The following is a 22,707-nucleotide window of genomic DNA, read 5'->3' as shown; positions in this document are numbered from 1 at the left end:
AACTTTCAGGGCAGTAAAACCACTTAAATATTATATATATGTCCAAACTACTGGGATGTACAACATCAGAAAGTAAACCCTACTAAAAGTTAGCATCATTTTTTAAAATAAATTGGGGTGTGGCATTGTGGCACAGTGAGTTCTGTCGTTGTCCTGCAATGCCAGCAATCCCTCCGTGTAGTTGCTCAAGTGCTGGCACCTCGAGTTGTAATACAGCTTCTTGCTAATGCAACTGGGAAAGCAGAAGGAGATGGTCCAACTATGTAAGGGCTTAAGTTCCTGTTTAAGTATCTATTTAAGTACAACAAAGTTTTTGTTTTGCATACCCATAATTTTAAGCTCTATTGTACCGGATGTCTTGTTGCCAAGGAAGGATTTCTTTCATAATAGTAAAGATTAATTATAGCCAGTGAAACTGAGATAACCAAAGGTGTAGCATTAAGTTTCATTTATTTGCTTTTGTACCTTTATTGAATTAATGGAATTCAAGAAGCCTCCACATGTATTGCCTTTGCAGTCTAACATTTTCTTTAATTCTCTTTTCTGTTTATCAGTAGAATAAGATACAAAATTAAAGAAAAAATGATTTTCTGTTGTTTCTTGACAAGCTAGATGAAAGTTTTGAGTACACCTGCTAATGCTAGAGAAAGATGTGCTTCCAAGATTGTTCTGTGGAAGTTCAAGAGAAATTAAATAAAATGTTTTTCAGCAGGATAGAAGTTTATCTTTGTGTATGAAAAAAACCAAGAAGCATAAAGAACTTAGAGCCTCCTTTAATCTGGTTGAAAGCATAAAAAGATTAAGGGATAATTTTCCCGTGGAAGACTGATGGATTTCTAGGCAGCAAATATTTCCTCAGAGTCATGCATTAGCATCCAAACCTCGTCACAGAATTTCTAATCTATTTAGTTCTCAGAGCATAAATAATAGGATATTAACTAACTGAGCTAATTGTAAAATTCTCTTACAAATGATTGCTAGATTTCTTGGCCCTAAGTGTATTCCTTAGAATCTGTGTAACAGCTTCTAAATCTCTTCATAGATTTTCTCATCTCCTTATTTCTCAGAGTATAAATGATTGGATTGAAGAGAGGTGTAAATACAGAATAAAATACAGCAAGAAATTTGTCCATCCAGGTGATGTTGAGAGGCCACACATAGATGAAGATGCAGGGCCCAAAGAAGAGCACCACCACAGTGATGTGGGCAGTGCAGGTGGAGAGGGCCTTGGATGCTCCAGTCTTAGAGCTTTTGCAGACGGTGAGAAGAATATATGTGTAGGATATCAACAAAAGGACAAAGGAAGTAATGGCCACAAACCCACAGTTAACATTCATGAAAATGTTTAAACTACGGGTATCCATGCAAGCCAGCTTGATTACCAGCGGTCTGTCACAGAAAAAGCTATCTATTTCCTTGGGGCCACAGAAGGGTAATTGTACAATAAGCACAATTTGACTTATACCATGCACAAAGCCAATGGTCCAGGAAGTCCCCACCAACCCAGTGCACCTTTGCAGGCTCATAATGGTAGTGTAATGGAGTGGTTTACAGATGGCCACATAGCGATCGTAGGCCATTACTACTAGAAGCACCATCTCGCCTCCTCCAACAAAATGCACAAACAGGACCTGGCACATGCAGCCTCCAAAGGGAATGGTCTTATCCTCGCTGAGGAAGTCGGCGATCATCTTAGGAGTGGTGACCGAGGAAAGCCACATGTCGACGAAGGACAGATTGGCCAGCAGGAAGTACATGGGGGAATGGAGATGTGAGTCAGTGATGATTAAGATGACGATGAAAACATTTCCAGACACGATGAGCAGATAAAGCATCAAAAATATCACAAAGAGTAAGGCTTGAGTGTTCCATGACTGGCAAAGTCCCAGAAGCACGAATTCTGACACCGTAGACTGATTTCCTAAATCCATTTTATTCAGTTTGTCCTCTGATAGTAACTGCATATGACATTATTACTTAGTGGGCTGAGAAAGAAAACTCAAATTTGGAATTTGTGCTTCACATTGAAATTCAGTATTCAAATATGAAAGTATCATGCATAATTCTGAAAAGAAGTCTCTGACAATAAAGTTATGTAATTACGGTAGAATCTCCAAACAACAGAATGGGAGATAAATTATGTAAATCAAACAAAAATGGAATAATGGAAGCAGGACTGTGGGAATATATTAAAAAGATTTTGTGCTGCCCTAGAGAATAGATTCAGTCCACTCGCGTTTAAATAAGAATCTAGGTGGAACACCAACAGCATCCACTGTAAGTCGCTTGAATCAGGTCAATTACAGTAGTCCCATGTCTGCAGTGTTTCACTTTTCTAGGTGTCAGATACAGGTATTCAATTGCAGTTTGAAAATACTAGTATTTATTTTGACTGTATTGATGAGATAGAGAAAGAGAGAGATTACAATTATATAACTTTAGTGAATTTCATTAGTTTTTAAAATTTCACTATCAGCTAGTATTAATCACCACTGTTCCATTGTTACATATGAAATCGTAACACAGGATATGAAGAATAAAATATTACTCATTGATTCCAGGTATTGATGTGTTTAGTGGGATATAGTCCCAGATAACTGGTATTACTTAGCAAACTGAACAAATATTACAACACAGTACTAATGACATTACATAACATTATGATTTCTCTATGCTGTGCATAGTCCTTCAGCTCTTCATTATCCTCTTCTATGATGTATTATAAAATCAAACCTTCGTTTTACCCCCTCGATAATACATATGACAGTGTTAGTTTTATGAGAAACAATGAAGAAGCTCATTTAATACATACGTGACATAACTAGTAGGATGAAAACAATACACGTGTATTGATCTAGTAGAGGATGGACGTGAGGTTAAAGCTAAATGATTTCTAATTATTCAACTTTAGGTATAATAATCATATTACTCATATTGATCTTTTTTTAATTAAAACTGAGAATTCTTCTTGAGGTAAGTATTGGTAAGAAAATTGTCAATTTTTTTGTTTTGCCTTTGCCTTTGTTATTTCTCTCTCTTGGCATTATTTAAATTTTCATTTGTTTCCTTTTTTACTTTGAAATCTCCAGAGTGTCTCCCAGGAGAGCAAAGGAACAATGGAGACTATGACTTCATCATGAACATGGTTTTCCCTTTTCCTTACACTGAGAAATCAGAAGAATTTTTAAGGGCAATGAGAATAAAAGCTCTACAGAAATACAAGCTTGCTATTGCGAAGGAGATAGACAATATTCCACAATATACAAATAAACATTTTCCCTAATAGAAAAAAATTTATCTAATTTCTAAAGAAAATATTCTGATATTATTCAAAATATATTCATGTTTCATCAGAGCACAGATGTCTACATCAGAATATTTGCAACAGTGTAATGACAGAATAAATTTTGCAAGGAATCTGTCTATCCAAGTGTTTCTAATCAGGTACACATAAGATGGTGAGGTGGGATCTAAAGAATATCAAGAGTGCTGTGGGAAGTGCAGGCAGAGGGGGGTCTGGGATGGATGGATGTGGGAACTTGAGCAATCTGATCTTTTTCTTAAAACTCACTCTTTTTCTTATTAGTACAATCTTCTCTGGGAGAAGATTTTAATAACTACATCCATATGTATTGAATGGCAGAGTTATTAGAAAGTCGAATTCCTCAAATGTGTTTGAGATAGATTTGGTAAAAGAGGAACATATACATTCCTAGGAAAAATATCCACGAAAAAAGAAGTTTGGTATTCATTAACCCTGCGTAATAATAGCTGATTATTACATGAGGCTGTTTTCAAAAGTTTGTGGTAAATAGAATTAAAATATGAAACCAACTGATTGCTCTACTAATATCATCTATTATTTAGAAGTACTAACAGAATGACCATGAACTAGTTTAAATGTAGGCTGAAAATTTATTGTTGCTAATATTTCACCTGAAGGTAAAGCTACATCTTCCTCTCCTATTTCTTTTATAAAACAGCACATTTAAATGAATGAATTTGGAGGTGAATCAGAACACATAGTACTCACTTAGAATTCTGTGAATAGCAGTTAATATTATGTATTCTATCTTGCATTAATTAGGGCTTATTTAAAAGGAACAACTTTTCAAGCTTGTAAAAAATAATATTATATAGCCAAAAAACTTTTTTAAGCAAACGATACATGATAAAACTTTCTTTAAAATCCCTCCTGACATGCGGGACTTGGGGTGGGTGGGAAACCGGGTGGGGCTTCTCCCTCAATATCTCCCTTTACCTCAGATACATGAAGGAAGCAATATGGAAATAATAGTCTTACCCACTTTCCTGTAGCCCTTGACCCTTTTTACGCAAATTAACTATGTAAAGATTGTCAAAAAAAAGAATAAATAGATCTTTTTAAAAAAATGAATAAATAAATAAATGAAAAAAAAATAAAATTTCTCTTGGCACATTTTCTCTAATTACCATGCATCTGTGCAATCATACTATGGGATGTATGGTGCAAGAAATATGTCAATACCTGATACTTGCTATCCAGAAACTAATAACATTGTCACCCTCTTTGGAAATCCTATATTTTGGAAAATTGTGTCACTCTTTTACAGCGTGAAAAGATGAAGTAAAACATTCACCCTATCCATAGGCAATATGTTTCTGTAAGTTTTTTTCTATAACACTGCTCCTGAATAATATCCTCAGTGTTTATATTTTACAGAGACTCTCCTCAGAGAATATGACAGATTACCCGAGAGATCCAATGGATGGTAAACAGGGAATAGGTACCAGATTTCTCCCTCCTCACCCATGCTATATTCCTTTGTCTCAGATATGTACTGTAATATGCACTTCTTTGGTAATATACCTTCTCACTCAAAAATAGCCCCTTTTAAAGGCTTGTATTTTAAAGTTATATTGTACTACATACATTGCTGTCTGATAGGCAGATGAGATCAATGTCTTAAATGAAAGGGAAAAATTCACAAGTGGAAAGTTGTGCAGGGCAAGTAGCCACCAAAGGACTTGGATTTCCCAAAGTAGCCCTTAGAGCATCTCTGAGGCCACGGATTTTGGTGGCTATTGCATCACTGCTAGAGTGTCAAGAAATTCCAGAAGGAAAAGAATAGGAAGAGAGAATCTTAGAACTGCTCATTGAAAATTCCAGAATGTAAAGAAATCATTCTTAACTACCAAAATATGTGTGAAAAAGATCCATGGAAAGATTTTAAGAATCATCTCAGGTCCCGGCATGGTAGCCCAATGATTAAAGTCCTCACCTTGCATGCACTGGGATCCCATGTGGGTGCCAGTTCCTGTTCCAGCTGTTCCACTTCCCTTCCAGCTCCCTGTTTGCAGCTGGGGAAAGCAGTAGAGGATGGTCTAAAAGCCTTGGGACCCTGCACTGTGTGGGAGACCTGGAAGAATCTCTAGGCTCTTGGAATCAAATTGTCTCAGCTGCAGCCAATGTAGCCACTTGGGAAGCGAACCAGCAGATGGAAGATCTTTCTGTCTCTTCTCTCTGTAAATCTGACTTTCCAATAAAAGCAAATAAATGCTTTAGAACAACAACAACAACAAAAAGAATCATCTGAAAGAAACAATGTGGAATGACTTACTAAGCACAAAGTTTCTCCTTTAGTTCTTTCTGTCTTCTGATGTGTGCTTGAGACACGTCCCTGTTGAGTGAAGGCAGTGTCTGTGGATGTGCTTTCTCTCAGCCTGACCTATATTCACCACCCAAAGAGGTCCCTGGAGTGAAATTACCTAACAGGACTGAACGGATCTTGCTGAACAGAGCAAGGTTCATGGAGAAAATGATCTTGGTCATTTCTTTGGGATTTATTTGTTGTTAAGAATAATTGCAATCATGGCATCTTCTGGAAATCAGAATAGGGAGAGAAGAAAATCTCCTATGAAGCAGTCTAGCAGTAAACAATAGTTGTTTTTAAAAACATTCTTCTGATGATAAGTCCCTTAAGCAATTAGACGGGTTAATATGCAGACAGGGCCAGGTCCCTGGTGGGGATGAAATAAAGGGGAATGTCTTTAATAGTGTGCAAGATACTTGCTTCTCCCGGAAGTTGCCTTTTGGGATGTAAAATAGCAATTCCACTCCTCTGGTTTTCCAGTCTTACTAATTTACCAAGGAAGCAGTGATTTCACGCTTTTGAGCTTTGCTCATCCTGAGAATAAGTGAAAGTTATTGATGCCACCTTCCAATAGTTTTTAGTTTTTAATAGGCAGACAAGTCAGGATTGCAATTCGACCCTTTTCATGGGTTTTGTCCCTAACCTCAGATTGTTAGCAGCTCTGTTATATCTTTTTCCCCTAAATTTTGGTTAAGAGAGTCCTTTTTGATTAACTTTTTCCATCTTTCTCTTTCAAAGGCTCCCACTTGCAGGCCACTGTGGCAGTCTTCTGAGTCAACGAATCTTGCTTTTGCTCACTACTTCGTTTAACAGAAATTCTTTCTTCATATGAGACAAGAACCAACACAGTCTGTCTCCTTTGAGTTGCTTTCCCCATAAGGACACTAAGGCTATATCTTGTGAAAATCAGATGTGTTAAATTATCTTGAGCCACTTAAGGAAATGCAGTTGACATTTCAGTTTCAGTTGCTAAAGTAATCAAGTACTGTTGGTGTGGTATAAAACCACCAACAAACCCCCCTGAGATTGTTGGAGTATCCCAGTTTATGTCATGGTTGTCCAAATGGATAGAAAATCTTGATTACTAGGAATATATCCAAAACACCTGTTTCACGACAAACCAACATGCATCCCTATGTTCATAGCAGCACAATCAGTAATTGCAAAAACATGGAAGCAACCGAAATGCCCATCAGCAGAAGATTGGATAAGAAAGCTTTGGTTCATCTACTCCATGGAATACTACTCAGCTATTAAAAAAAACAAAATGTAGTTCTTTGTGGCTAAATGGGCCCAACTGGAAACTATAGTGCTAAGGGAAATGAGCGAATCCCAAAAGGTTAGATACTACATGTTTGCCTTGATTTAACCTGTAATTTTTGTTTGGTTGTTTGTTATTTTTTGAACCTGTCATTGATACTGTCTCAACCCAGATGTTTTGAAGAATTGAACTTGCATTATTTTTAACATATTGTTTACTCAATACTATGTCAATTAAGTCCATAACGTTGTATATTGATGCTGATGTTTTGTTGGGACTTTTAACTGACTGGAACTTTACTCTGTTAGCTCTACCTTCAGACCAAGAGGCCACTGAACTTATCTGGACAATAAGATGCTGGACTTTATGCTAGGTATATGCTTGCAATGAAGGAATCTCAACTGAACTTGAACTGTGGTTATACAGCAAGGTGGAGGAATCCACTAGGGGGGGAGGGGTATGGGAGGGGCGGGGGGAATCTCCAGTGCCTATAAAACTGTGTCACATAATGCAATGTTGAATAAATAAATAAATAAATAAACTTTTTTTAAAAAGAAAATCTTGATTAGTTTACTGTTTTATTTCAGTAATGTATCTTATTAAATGGAGTTCCAGACAATTATGCATTAGGTATTAAATGATCAGTATATCTAGATTTTAAAACAACACTGATGTTAGTTTATAATATCTTTAAAGTACTTTTTAGTGTAGATTTTTAAAACTATGGAAGAATGAAGTATAATTCAGTGTACAAGTTGCTTACTCTTGACCTATGTGTGCAACCTTGAAAAGTTCATCACTTTCAAGAGAGTGAAGACACGCCTCTAGCCCTAAGCACACTTTGTTGCTGGGTGTGAGAGAGATCATGCCAGCAAGTCTAGGATGTAGTAAGGAGTCTTTGTTATTAGCCAAGCTTGGTGATGCAGCACCCATTACTCTAGGAACCACCAGCATGTTTGGAGTCACGTCTTCTTAATTACTAGCTGTAGGTACTAGGCAACCATGCATCTGACAATATAGAAATTAGCAAGTGAAAAGTCACAGTGGCAATCCAGTCTGAATGAGAACCCCAACAAGAAATGGTCATTGGTGTGTAAAAAGCAGTATCATTCATATGTGCTTTTCTTTCTTGGTTTCTTGATACAAGTATTTAGATTCATCATTTTAGATACAGTATATAATATTGCTCCCATGGTTATATACATGTACAACCCTCCCACCATTGATACCAGCATTATAGTGGGATGTTTTTTATTGATCCTGACACACAACTGTCATTTGATGGTTTTCTTTAGGGTTCTCTCTATTCCTTGTCTATGAATTCTGGTAAACACTGATATTTCTTTTGTTTTTAAAAAAAATTTATTTATTTTTATTACAAAGTCAGATATACAGAGAGGAGGAGAGACAGAGAGGCAGATTTTCCATTCGATGATTCACTCCCTAAGTGACTGCATCGGCTGGTGCTATACTGATCCGAAGCCAGGAGCCAGGAACTTCCTGAAGCAGCCATTCTTGACTGCTTTCCCAGGCCACAAGCAAGGAGCTGGATGGGAAGTGGTACTAATCATTGAAAATGTTAAGTATGACAGCTTCATAGCTAACCATGTAAAAGATGATCTTCATTCTAAGTTAACTATGTAAACCATGGTTTTCACTCTATACTACAGTGTGTAACACAAATAAAAAATTAAAGGTTAAATTTTACTAGTAAGACTGAGACAAACAAAAAAAGTAGCAGATGCTTTAATTTAGTTTGTTACATCTGTTGAATGAATTCCAACAAAAGTAGCCTCCATGGTGGTTCTGCAGTTCACCACTTTAATTTATTTTTTTTAAATTTTTTTCCACTTGATTTTCCCTAGTATATTTGAAAAGTGGGTTAGGTTAAAATAAAAAAGAAGAATCCCACTCCCTCTTGAAAACTGATAAAGAGGAATTCTGACAGAAGCTGCCAATATTAGAGCAATAATTTCTTCAAAGTTAGATAGAACATTAAAGAGAAATAAAAGTGCTACCCTGCAGGTCAGATGCATGCTTTTGTAAAACAAAAATAGAACAAAAAGTAATAAACAAAGATCACTCAGATTTTTAAAAAATCTAATTGAAGGCATAGAAAGACTAACAGTGGAATAATTCCTCAGGAAGCAAGGATTCTGTTCTCAGCAGTAAGTATTTCCCTTAGGATCCATGTAGTATCTTCTGAATCTCTTCATAGCATTTTTCATCTCCTTATTTCTGAGAGTATAAATGATTGGATTCAAAAGAGGTGTGATAACTGAGTAAAACACAGCAAGAAATTTGTCCATCCAGGTGATGTTGAGTGGCCACACATAGATGAAGAGGCAGGGTCCGAAGAAGAGCACCACTACGGTGATGTGGGCAGTGCAGGTAGAGAGGGCCTTGGATGCTCCAGTCTTAGAGCTTCGGTGAACATTGAGAAGAATATACGTGTAGGATATCAGGAGCAGAATAAAACATGTAACAGCCACAACTCCACAGTCAACATTCATTAAAATTTTCAGGTTAGAGGAATCCATGCATGCAAGATTGATCACTAATGGTCTATCACAGAAGAAACTATCTATTTCTCTGGGGCCACAGAAGGGCAGCTGTACAAGTACAATAATTTGACTCACAGCGTGCACAAAGCCAACAGTCCAGCCAGTCAGCACTAACCCAATGCACTTTTGCAGGTTCATAACAGTGGAGTAGTGGAGGGGTTTACAGATTGCTACATAGCGATCATAGGCCATTATCACCAGTATTACCATCTCAAGTCCTGCAATGAAGTGTGAAAAGAAGATCTGGGACATGCAGCCTCCAAAGGAAATTGTCTTATTTTCCCTGAGAATGTCTGCAATCATCTTGGGTGTGGTGTTTGAGGAGAGCCACATGTCAACAAAAGAAAGGTTGGCCAAAAAGAAGTACATGGGGGAGTGGAGGTGGGAGTCAGTGATGACCAAGGTCATGATGGCAATATTTCCAGATATGATAAATATGTAAGTAATCAAAAATATCACAAAGAGTAAAATCTGAATGTTCCATGTATGACAAAGTCCCAGAAGCACAAATTCTGACACTGCAGACTCATTGCCATGATCCATGTTGTATTCTGCGTGTCTGCTGAGTTAACCTAGAGAAAAAGATAACTTAGCAGTCAGTGGGATGAAAAAGAGAGCTTATTATTTTTTAAGATGCATTTATTTGAAAGGCAGCAGAGGGAGAAAAGGAGAGAGAGATAGTGAGAGAGCTTGCTTTTCCATCTTCTCATTCATTGTCCCAGTGACTGCAACAGCCAGGTGTATGTTTCAGCCATGCTGAAACGAGGAAGCAGGGATTCATCCTATTCTCCCACATGGCTGGTGGGGACCTAATTACTTCAACCATTTTTCTGCTGCCTTCTTAGTTAACATTAGCAGGAAGTTGGATTGGCATTGGGTTAGCTCGAATTGGAACTGGCACTCTGAGGTAGGGTTGCTCTTGTCACATCTGTGGCTTAATCTACTGTTCCACAACTATGTACCCCAACTTAATTGTTCCTATAATTGACATTTAGTATGTGTGTATGAGAGAAAATAACAATTGTGAAGAGAAGTGCTGCCCAAAATGTACTTAGCTCTATTCCTCTAACTCTAACAGGATTTCAAAGTTTAGACAGCAATATGCATTTTTGCATTTGTATTAGTAGAAATTATTGAAGGGAATGAAGATGAAAGAAAGTCAGCTGAAAATTTTTAATTTTTTAAAAAAAGATAGAAACCAGTTTCACTTTGCTAATCCACTTAGAAGAGTCTGGGGGGGGGATTAATAAGCAATAGCTATGCCAAATTTAAAAATAAGCAATTTGTTTAGAAAGACAAATATGAAATAACAGATGACACGATACAGCATTAAAGAGCCTCTTTACTATATATAAAATAATTTCTTCAGTCCTCATTTGAATTTCTGTAGTATATCATAAAATGAAATTTTTAGCATTTCCCTGTAAAGCACATACTGGGACTTAAGGAGAAAAACTACATGGTAACTAACATGAAAGATTTAATGGAAAATTCATTCAACGAAAAACTATGTATGGCTTCCAAAAAGTTGCACCAACCCTCCCTTATATTTAAATCCCCTTTTCTATAAACTTTCTAAAACAGACATTTATTTTTATTTGATAATCAGATTTTCAGAGAGAAGAAGAGACAGAGAAAGAGCTACCAATCACTGGCTTACTCCCTGAGTGGCTGCGATGGTCAGAGCTGAGCTGATCTGAAGCCAGGAGTCCAGGAGCTTCTGGATATCCTACACAAGTGCAGAGTCCCAAGGCTTTGGTCCATTCTCTGCTGCTCTTCCAGAGGAGAAGCACAGAGCTGGATAGGAAGTGTAGCAGCTGGGACATGAACTAGGGCCCATATGGGATCTCAGCATTTGAAAGGAAAGGATTAGCTAGTTGAGCCATTATGCCAAGCCCTTCTATGAACTTTTAAAATCACTTTAAATGACAAGTGTATACCTGATTTTGCATTTAAGTCATCATGTCAATATATTTATGAAATGGAGGACTTTCAAATGTTCATAGGGAATGGCGTTAAAACATAAGCTTATTAGGTGCATGAAGGGAAATGTCTAGTAATTTGATGCTAAATATTGAGTGTGATACCGTAAAAACATCAAGTCCTACAGCAGGATGCCAGGCGTATTACACATTTATGAGAATATCTTGTGTAATATGATGGAACTCACAGTAAAATATAATAAAACAAAGGGATTAGGGAAAGTGTAATGTGTATGTGTGAAACTGACATCTTCAGATCTGATTATTGTTTATAGTGCTTATCAATATGTCCAGTGACAGTGGTCTTTCTACTTTCTACCTAATGAATTCTTCATTTAGAGCAGGATTAAGCTTGTAATTGTAAGGTAAATTCAAAGTACATTATTGAAAAAAATTAATAGAAAAGCAAGAAAGGAAAGAGGAGGATTTATACAAAATATTACATTATTAAAGCTGTATATATAAAATACATGAAATCTGTTCTTTTTACATAAAATTCTTTTTTAAAAAAGGAGAGACAAGCCATGCGGAAACAGATGAAGGTAAAACACTATTCAGGCTTGAATTTTGATTTGCTGAATGTTACCATCTTAGAATCCAAATTTTTTGATGAAAAACATTTGCCTTCATTTAAATATATGGATTCTGGGAAATATCCAGGGTTTAAAACAGTAACATATTTTGATCAAACATTATGTGTTTGCCTATTTATCTATCATTGTTCTGTTTCCAAGATAAGAATAGATTATATACCTGGGTAAGCAAAGTATACCTTGGAGTGCGACTGCTGAGATAAAGTAGAAAAGAAATGCTCAACTTTTATGGAAAAGATTCTGATGTTACCATCAATATATTCTTGTCTCTTGAGAAATTGGAACAACTTGACTTTTTTTGGAATTTCTTCCCAGAATCACAGGTTTTTCTAGGAGAAGTTATCAATGACTAATTACCTGTTGAGCCACAGACAGAGGATAGCTAACTGGAAAACAGGGGCTTTAACTGTGGCTGGGAGAGAAATTTATTAAAGAATGAATTCATGTATTTCCAGGGAGGAACTAACCAATAAGAAATGACAATGCTTTCTTATTAGTTTTGAAATTGCTAATATTTGATATATTAGCTACTCAATGATATCACACTCTTACTATTAAACAATAGTAGGAGAACTAAGGATAATACCTCAGATTTTTAAATTATTTAAATATAGGTTGGAATCTTACTTTGTGCTTATTGACCCTGTGTCCTCAAGATTATCTGTTACAGCATCCATTTCCTTACTAATAGATGTACTGTGAAAGTGAGTTAAGCATATGGGGAGGAAAGCGTATATGGGTCTAATGTTGTGCCAGTGAGCTAAGTTGTTGTCTGAAATGATGGCATTTCATATAGGAATGTTGATTCGAGTTCTGGCTGTTTTGCTTCTGATTCAGCTCCTGGCCAGTATGCATGAGAGGACAATAGAAGGTGGTCCAGGCACTTGGACCAAGTCACTCACACAGGCACTCTGAGTGAAATTCCGGGCTTCAGTCTGTAGCTTAGACCAGAGAGAGCCACTATGGTCATTTGGGGAATGAACCAGCTCCTTCAGTACTCAGTGGGAAGTAACAAATGCTATTTTTCTTCTTTCCCTTCATCAAATGAAATCTTGAAGTATTAAGTTTTATGAGGCTTATTGGAAACAATTTTATAGAATAGCTGAGAGCTTTGCCTGCAAGATAAATGCAATTAACTTTATTTAAAATATCTATTAGTATTTTGTCTAAATCAACATACCCCTACTTAGAGATCTATAAGATGTACAAATGCAAACACCACATTAGATGTGATACTTTATAAGAGTTTAACATTTTCACCTGTTATATTGTTCTTCTCTGGGGGAGTTAATATTATTTTAAGAGAATCTACAAGAAACATTAGGACAATCAATCAAAGCACATTCAGAATCCTCAAGCAATCAATGGGAGAATGATCACAAAAGGACTAATGTTCATTCTAGGATTGGGGAAATTGAAAAATTAGAGAAGACAGGTTGTGCTGCTGACTTAGAGGTACAAAAATGATAAAATGTGCTCATCGCATGCAACATGCAGTGATCTCCAGCATATTGTTTTTATAATAGGCCTAATATTATAAGTGATTCTCAACATTAATGTTTTTACACAGACAAATTTTGACTCATGCTTTTTAGTAAATTGCCTAAGGGAAATTCTCAAAGGTACACAGAAAGTACAAATTACTCCCACTAACTTGTTCTGTCTTGCTTTGTTTTCGGATGTATTTTTAAATCCCAATTCTGTAGTAATATTACTTCCCATTCAGTAGCAAACCTTCTTATTAGTTTTCATATGGCAAAGTTTTTTTTTTCCCCATGCAATTTTTACTCTGAAAGCATCGCTAAGGCAATGCATTCATTTCATGTGTGTACTGTTATTAATAAGATAGAAATGCCAGGAGGAATAAGAGAGCAGAGAAAAACAAACATATTGGATATAAGTACAATAGTCCAGAGACATATTCTAAAGATTTGTTCAAAAATAATATGAGAGTGGTGAGATGACTTACTAAACATTAAATTTCTTAAGAGCAGATTTTCATTTAGTCTTCTCTTGTGATGTGTTCTTGAAACATGCCCATTTTTGGATGGAGACAGTGTCTGTGGAAGTACTTTCCCTTAGCCTGACCTATATTCACCATCTGAAGAGGTCCCTAGGGTGGAATTTTTCCAATGCTGTTCTCTGAAAAGAGCAAGAATTGTGGAAATAATTAGCCTTGGACATCTCGTGGGAATTTTGTTAAGGATAAGATAAAATGTTCATATTCTGAAAATTAGGTCAGGGAAATAAGAAACTTTATATGTATCAGGCAGGCATTGAACATTAAGAAAAGTTATGATGTTATTTGGTGGTCAGCACATATCAGGGGATATATATATTCTGCAATATTGATCTTTGATCTTGATTTATATAATCAGATTAATTAATATTATAATTTGAGTTACATAGGAAGGGATATTGTGATTGGTACGAATTGAAGACACCATCAAAAACACTGGTAGTGTTGGAGTGTGTTAATGCATGTCTTGACCATCCAAAGAGGCAGAAGATCTCGGTCAGTTCCTTGACTTACTTCCATATAGTGATTAATCGAGGACCCAGAAATTATACACTATATGTTAAAATTATTTTATTTAGATGATCACAAGAACAAGAATCTTGATGTTAGCTTAAAATAAATTTGCTATTTTTGAAATCTTAGGTTTTAAAATAGCTCTATTGTGGCACAACCCCAAAGTGCTAAATTGTCCATATTTAATTATTTGTTTAGTTAGCTTTGATCTATGCATGCATCTGTAAAAGGATCACAGCCAAGAGGGTTAGCACTGGTTTCAGCCCCAAGGCCACTTGTCCCTAAATCAACGCTTTCACTTCCCTCTACACATCTACCTTCCCACACAACTGATTTTTGGCATTATTTTCTATTTGTTGCATTTACTAGAGTTTTATGCAAATAGAACTAAGTATCTCTGCTAGTTTTTGATCTTTTTTCTTTCATTCAATTACATTTTCTTAGTTTTTTTATGATATAATTCTATAGGCTCAGGTATTTCCCCTACAACCCTCCCCATTTATCATTCCCCCCACTGTTTCCCCCCTATATTATTACATTAGTATAGTCTTTAAGCAATAGTCACATACCTATCATTCTATTTTAGTGTATCATGACATAGTAATTATAGACAATGGTAGAGTGTGCAGCATCCTATTGTCAAGATATATTTAACAGTTTCATTGGGAATCCCTCTTTCATTCAGGAGTAGAGATGAATATTTTACTGTTATCTTCACTTCTTGGTATGCTACATGTTCTTTCTGACATAAGGCAACCTTCATGCAAAATATAAAACCAATCTCTCTCTCTATATATATATATATACATACATATGCACATATATACATCTATTCATCTAGAAGAACTGTATAGAGGAGAGAAGAATAGAATAGTTTTATCTTTATCATGCTGCTAGTATCAATGATGCATTCCTTTATACTCCTTAGGGTATTGCATTGCATGTACATAATCAGTTATGTTACCCATTTATCTACTGAGAGACATTTGAACTGATTCCAGATTTTTACTGTTAGAAATAAAGATACATTCACATCTGTGTACCAATCTCTGTATGAACTTATATTTAAATGTATTAACACTTCTTTGTGCTCAAGAATATATTTCTAGGTATATAAATTTTCTGTATACCCCTATGAAGAAAGAATAACTGCTGTTTTTTTTTTAAGGTTGATCATGCCAAACTGGTTAAAAAGGGTCCTAGAGTTTGATGTAATTTATTTCTTGTTAGTTCTTGAGGGAAGATGGTGAAGTCTTCTTTGAGCTAACCTCATAATATTAAACAGACATACTAAGCTATTAAGAATTTTTGCAGAGAAGAAATGTTGGACGCTGTTGAATATATTATGCACAGAGGACATTATGGATTTTGTTCTTTACTCTGTTGGTGTGGTTTATGGTACTTATTTATCTGCAAACATTGAAACATCTTTCCACTTGATCATAATTTGTGATATTTTTGGTGTGTTACTCAGTTCAGGCACTGAAAAGCTTGCATTTGTAAGATGATAAATGTATGTGCTTACTTTTTGCATTCATTTCCATTGTTTTTCTTGTTTGAGCACTGTTAGGTTGCCGTGTTGAATATTAGCAGCTCTTTATCCCTGTTACTGGAACATAAGAAAGCAATCTTTCAGTGATTGTGATTTGTAAGTACTTACTTTTCTGAGCTAACTTGATATCAGACTTATATTGAAAATTCATCAAAATTTGTCATTTATTGAACAGAATGAAAAGTTACTTGTTCTATGTTATTCAGATTATTGTCTTCATTGAATGAATACACATGATTAGTTTTGTATTTCATTTTTGTTTTTCAGCCACAGCTTCTCTCTAAGATTTCTCTTAAAATCTTAAGATATTTCTTGATTATTAACTACTAGTTTGGGATTATGATCAAAAGTTATACATCACAGACTGATCTTTTTTTATTCACTTTCCTTCACTGTGACCACATAGTCTCGTTAAAAAAAAAACAACATGGGCAGATATTTTGCTCACTGGTTAAAATAGAAGCTTCCAATATTTGTGTACCTGGATTCTACCCATGACACCAATTTTTAATGTTCATTTTCTGTCTTTACAGGCTTTTGGAGCATGTGGTGGCTCAAACAGTTGGACCTCTGCCATCCAGCAGCCACAGCCAACCTCTGACATATGTGACTATTTCAGGAGTTAACCAGTAGAAGGGAGTGCAGTGTCTCCTCTCTCTCCTTCCCTCTCTCTCTCTCTCTTTCTCATTCTCTCTCATCTTTCCATGGAGATTAACAGCATCACCCCAAATCTAACAAGTAAAATAGGTTCAAAAACAATTTGGAATATTCCAGCAAAGTTCACAGTAATTTTAGGAATGACAAAGACAAAAGGGTCATATTTGCCAGGAATTTGTATTTGAATGCTAAGGTTAGTGTACAGAGCCCTGGGAACTGTGGTCTTTTTTCTATTTGATGTTTGCTGAATTCCTTACCAATTTGATAGGCAAAGGTTATAAACAATATTCAAGTTCTAAAATGTGGATTTCACTCTCACAGATTATATTTGTTCTGCCCTCTGCATGAGTTACCACAGATTAGGGAAGACGTATCACTTAGGTTTTTCTGTCTATGTCATTTCAGTAAGCATAATGTTTTCCAATTGCCTCCATTTTGTTGCAAAAGACAGGATTTCATTGTTTTCTATAATTAAAAAGTATTTTGTTGTGCATATCTAGCACTTTTTGTTGACCTAGACATCAGCTGGTAGACATCTGGGTTAATTCATGTCTTTGCTTTTGTGAATTGAGCTACAATACGTTGAATATACAATTAACACTCATATGCTGATTTCATTTGGGTTGAGTAAATTCCCAGTGTTGGGATGCCTGCATTATATGGAATTCTGATTTTAATCCCATGTCCTATAGAGTAAAGACACAGCGAGCACAAGTGGCAATTCTCACATTAGATTCAATTTGTCATAAAGTCAATATCATTGAATTTATTAAATTTACAATTACACATTAGCTACAGTTTTCACTAGATGTCCATTCATGATTCACTAAAATCATTGGTTTTGTCAATGTCTGGCTTGTTTTAGCTGCTTCTACTGATCTCAACTTGATTACTTGGTTAAGTTCCAATTGGTAGATCACTGCAATTAATCTGGAAAAGGATAAAATTTTTTCCTTTCTGTATGTTGTAAGAGAGACAAATCATGTCGAAAAAAACCCTTGAATAGGAAGTAGAAACCCTATTCACAAGGAAGAGGAGGTCAAGTTGAAATTCACTAATTATGTGTATCAGTGAAGTTGGTGTGCAAAGGGTCAACATGATATTTGGAAAGAAATCACTGACATAATGATGAGGGGTTGAGAAGAAGTGGTGCTATAAAATCCTCATAGTAATTTCTCTGTGTACAGAAATTCAAAGCAGTGAAGAGTCCTGCAGTTAGCCTTGGCTTTCATAAATGTATTATAAGACATTTCAGGATATAATATTACACCTTCAATGTATATTGTTTGAAAAATCTATTATACACATAAACAATAGATGTCATATTTTTGTAATTAAATATTTATTTATGTATTACAGGATAGTCAGAACTGTAGCAAGAAGGAGACACAGAGTGAAAGATCTTCTGTCTGCTGGGTTCCTCCCCATGTGACTGCAATGGCTGGAGCTGAGATGGTCTGAAGCCAGGGCTAGGGGTCTTACAAATTTCCATGCTGCTGCAGGGTCCCAAGGGTTTTGGGTCATGCTGTTACTGCTTTCCAGAACACAAGGAGGGAGCTGGATGGGATGTGGAGCGATCAAGACATGAACTAGTGTAATTATGGGATCCTGGGGCATATAAGGTGAGCACTTTGGGCATTAGGATAACACCCTGTGCCTGATATGATATTATTTTAAGACAAAATAACAAAGTTGTGTACAGAAAAAGCAGTTAATAAATGAGATGTATATGTGGAAATATGTGAGTATCAAATGAATGTATTTATTATTGATGGACACCATTTCAAGTACCAATGGAGACTTATTTTTATATTGTTATTTGAACTGTAGCTAACAAAACATGAGTTTATAATATAATTTGATATGATGCGAAGGGGTCCTAAACATATTGATGGTCAGATTTAAACGCCTGGGCCTTTTCTCTACTTAGCACAGGATTCATACTTCATGTAAAAGTGTGGTGGAGAAGATTTACACAAAAATTTATCCTTTAAAAACAAACATAAAAAATGCCATGGAGGGACAGTGATGGAAACATAATCATTGTAATTTCAATGTACAATATGATTGCTTATAAAAATGCACAAATGGGACAAATGCCACCTGACTTCACCTGGCATATCACTTGTGTGAGTTTGCATTAAATTATTTATCATTACATTTGTCAGAAGAACTGCCTGGAGCTGACATGTCGGCTCCTCAGTCGGACCATGGCAGCATTCATCTCCCGATTCCTCAGGGTGTAAATAATGGGATTCAATAAGGGCGTAACAACCGAGTAAAACACAGAAAGAAACTTATCAACCGAAAAGCTGTTAAAAGGCCAAGCATAAATGAAGATACACGGTCCAAAGAAAAGTGTGACCACCGTGATATGAGCAGACAGTGTGGACAAAGCCTTGGAGAGTCCAGCAGAGGATCGACGCCACACGGTCCCCAGAATGATAGTGTAGGATATGAGTAAGAGAATGAAGCAGATGAAGGACAGCAGTCCACTGTCAGCAATCACCAGCAACTCCAACACATAGGTCTCAGTGCAGGCGAGCTTTAGAACGAGAGGAAGGTCACAAAACACATCGTCTATCACATTGGGGCCACAGAAGGGCAAGGTGACAGTGAAGACCATCTGGCTCATAGTATGCACAAAGCCAACAGTCCATGACAGCAGCAGAGATCCCATGAGCACTCGGCGGTTCATGATGGCTGTGTAGTGGAGGGGTTTGCATATTGCAATGTACCGGTCCACGGCCATAACGATCAGAAGAGTCATCTCCGTGCCCCCTAAAAAGTGAAGGAAGAACATCTGAGCCATGCATCCCCACAAGGAGATGGTTTTGTGCTCCTTGAAGAAATCCATGATCATCTTAGGGGTTGTGATTGTAGAAAGAGACATATCGAGGAAGGAGAGATTTCCAAGAAGGAAGTACATGGGTATTGAATGCAGGTGTGAGTCAAAAGTAACGATGACCACAATGAGGATGTTTCCTGCCAAGATTGCTGCATAGGCCAACAAAAATATGAAGAAAAAGCAAATTGCCAGTTCCCAAGTGCTGGTGAGTCCCAACAAAACAAACTCGGATATCATTGAGCTATTGCTCATGCTTGTCTAGTAGGAGTCCACAGCAAGTTGTAAAAACGAAGATAATCTGGAGAAAGTGATGAACCTGTGACATTTGAAGATATGGACACACAGAAAGTGAATATTTGATTCAACAGATTCGAGAAGAGGTAGTCTTGAAAACAGACATTGCCTATTTAATGAAAATAACATTGACAATACTACATTTTTGTGGTTTTCAGTCAGAGAAGCACAATGTGAGAAACTCTTTCTGAAAGTATTCATGTATAATTTGCTGGGATAAATTGTGCCATCACATGTATTCTTTCTTTTTCTATTTTGAGTTCATGAAATTAAGAACCATAAAGTTGACTTGCTGAAACAGTTAAATGTGTCAAATAAATACTGCTAGTAAAGTGATTATGTTAAAGTGACTAAAAACATGTTTACTGAAATTGTTATTGCCTAGTATATGTTATTTTCTCTTTCCAGCCTTTCAAGTACTCAGAGATACTTGTGTAAGTTAAACTATGTATTCAACTCAGAAAATTAACAACGCTTTTCTTCTGTCAGTTATATTCTTACCTCCACTGTCACCCCTAAAGACTATCTACCAATTTCACTTACTCCTGTAATTTTTAACTTGCCCGTTGTCATATGTTCTCATCATCCTTGTCACAAATGATAGGGAGATGAAGCTCCCTGGAAGTGTTTGGTGATAACACAAGTGTGCTTTTGTGTGTATGTGGGGTGTGGTGTGGGTGGCTGGGAGGAAGAGCAGTGTTGTGAATGATGCTGTGGTCCCTAGGCTCCTGACTTCTGTTGTGAAGTCATTGGTTATTTTCCAGAATCTCTTGTTCCTGGGAGCCTGGGTAGATTTCTTTCTTTGGCTATATGTTTGTATTCTGTGTGGGGAAAGACTCTGAAGAGTTCCCAGCTTCCTGTGAATAGTTGACTGTTTCCTGGACTTCAGAGGCTATTTTGTGCCCAGTGGTCTGCTCTGACATGTCCTGTGTGTTTAGCTTGACTCTGGACCAGTGCCCTGGGTCTTCCATATTCTGTGTGTTGCCACATTGAACTGATGATGTTGATTTACTTCTGTATCAGGGTTTAGCTTTGATTGGGACCTTTTGTCCTTTTGTTCTGAACTTTCATTTTTCAAATGTGCAGCTATTTTTAATAATGCACACACACATACAGTGCACATACACAAACTGCATTGTATAGATGGAACACTGAGCTATGAGTGGAATATGTACTCTGGTCCAGTATTTTGACTCATAATTCATCAAGTGTTCTGATGACATTTCTTAACCCAATACCTCAAGAGCTAAACTTAAAGTCCTGTTTCTCTCTGAGCAACTATCAAGAACATATGATCTGCAGTCTTTTCAACATCTATTTATGGGTATTTTTGTTAGCCACATGTCCATTTCTGAATCTCACAGTGTGAGAGGCTCTGATGTGACACATATATTCAATATATTTGTATATTTTAATAAATGTACAGGTGCGATACATATGAATTACAAGATTCCATGTTTTAGACTTATTTTCTTTAGAATGAAGTGCATTTTCTGTTAATTATGAAATATTCAAACCAAATCACACCAAAGGACCAATTTACTCTGGAAATTTTCTGAAGACAGTCATGTTCTCCAAAGCATTTTATCTGCTGTAATTAATATACTATCCTAATTATCTATGCTCCATCAGTCATTATTGTCATTTTCTCCGGCATTTTCAATCATGCAGGAATTGTCCACTGATTATGAAAGTGTTTATTAAAGGCATGACATCCACAGTTCCTAAATACTAATGGTAGAAAAGCTTCAGGTACTAAAAAAATAATAATTTCATTTAGCAGGTAAAATGTATAATTTGAGTAGCACACCATAGTTATTATTTGTGTTTTTAAGATGTTGTATGAGCATATTTCTTTAAAAAGTATTTTTAATCAAAATCTGTACGTTTAATTAAAAAGCATATTTCAAAGGAGTATATGCCTGTATACTTAATTCTACAATGAGGTGCACTGGAATCTAGTATACTAGATACAACCATTCATTCTGACAACACTTATGTACCATCAAAACAAGGTTTTTACATGTGCATTTTTTGCACAGGCAGAGCTAAGAATGTTGGACTAAAGATAAGGAATGCTCAGTTACTATGTAACCATGAATTTTCACTGTGTGTCTTTCAATGAAAGTATGAGGCATATATTGATTTGATAATTGAAATATAAAGTTTAGGTTGCACTAAGGAAATTTTCCAAAGTGCCAAGAAACTAAAATAAATATTTGCTTAATTGACATAATACAGCTGTGCAATTAAGATCAGTACTATGAGTGGTTTCTTCTATATAAATAAAAATAATAGGATTGGAAGTTGTTTTTGCTGGAGATGAAAGGATCAGTTTAGTAGAAGAGGGATTAGTAGAGTTAAAGGGTTACAGAACTTATCAGCACAATACAGATTTGTACTGAAAAACAATTCAGGACTTCTTTGCAGAAAACATTAAAAGACGTTAAAGGAAATCATTTTGATTAATCTGTTATCTCACAGGGCATTCCATCTTTTATGCATTAATGTACTCAATATTGGATAATACAAGCTGATGAAAGAAATTAAAATTTAAAGAAAATAAGTAATGCCTTCCCTTCCCCAAACCTGAGAATTTATTAGACTAATGTCAGAGGTATCACAGATGCTAACGTAGCTAAGGAGAAAACAAATGCCCATCAATTCCCCATCTTATAGACAATTTTATATTTCTCTGCCTGTTGATTGAATCATTCCTTTGGCCCAGGAACATGAATGGCATGTACTTAATCTTCACAGGTAGCTCTTGTGTGGTGTTATTTTGTTGTT

At 36.1% G+C, this 22,707-nt stretch overlaps 3 protein-coding genes across 4 annotated transcripts; all 3 read right to left on the bottom strand.

Annotated features, from left to right (window-relative positions):
- Positions 1-992: 992 nt before the first annotated feature.
- Positions 993-1,934, bottom strand: LOC121148933 (olfactory receptor 4F4-like). The gene has a single exon (XM_040969310.1). The coding sequence runs from the start codon at positions 1,929-1,931 to the stop codon at positions 993-995; it is 939 nt and encodes a 312-aa protein (XP_040825244.1). The 5' UTR covers positions 1,932-1,934.
- A 7,122-nt stretch (positions 1,935-9,056) lies between these two features.
- Positions 9,057-10,001, bottom strand: LOC121148361 (olfactory receptor 4K14-like). The gene has a single exon (XM_040968423.1). The coding sequence runs from the start codon at positions 9,999-10,001 to the stop codon at positions 9,057-9,059; it is 945 nt and encodes a 314-aa protein (XP_040824357.1).
- An 8,938-nt stretch (positions 10,002-18,939) lies between these two features.
- Positions 18,940-21,122, bottom strand: LOC121148834 (olfactory receptor 4L1-like). Of its 2 annotated transcripts, XM_040969167.1 has the most exons (2): positions 21,112-21,122; positions 18,940-19,870 (listed from the first exon to the last, which is right to left on the bottom strand). In XM_040969167.1, exons 1-2 carry the CDS (start codon positions 21,120-21,122, stop codon positions 18,940-18,942), a joined length of 942 nt encoding a protein of 313 aa, XP_040825101.1. The 2 variants fall into 2 exon arrangements, with proteins under 2 accessions (XP_040825101.1, XP_040825102.1); XM_040969168.1 differs by lacking the exon at positions 21,112-21,122 and having other exon boundaries at positions 18,940-19,875.
- Positions 21,123-22,707: the final 1,585 nt, after the last annotated feature.

This window comes from Ochotona curzoniae, unplaced genomic scaffold, assembly GCF_017591425.1.
Source record: "Ochotona curzoniae isolate NIBS_2020 unplaced genomic scaffold, NIBS_Ocur_1.0 scaffold_4701, whole genome shotgun sequence".
In the NCBI taxonomy this organism is placed as follows: domain Eukaryota; kingdom Metazoa; phylum Chordata; class Mammalia; order Lagomorpha; family Ochotonidae; genus Ochotona; species Ochotona curzoniae.
This window is presented reverse-complemented; position numbering and strand designations above follow the sequence as displayed.

Bases quoted from the DNA above. Each gene is read 5' to 3' on its own strand.
- LOC121148361 (XM_040968423.1), bottom strand. From the start codon at position 10,001: ATGGATCATGGCAATGAGTCTGCAGTGTCAGAATTTGTGCTTCTGGGA.
- LOC121148933 (XM_040969310.1), bottom strand. From the start codon at position 1,931: ATGGATTTAGGAAATCAGTCTACGGTGTCAGAATTCGTGCTTCTGGGA.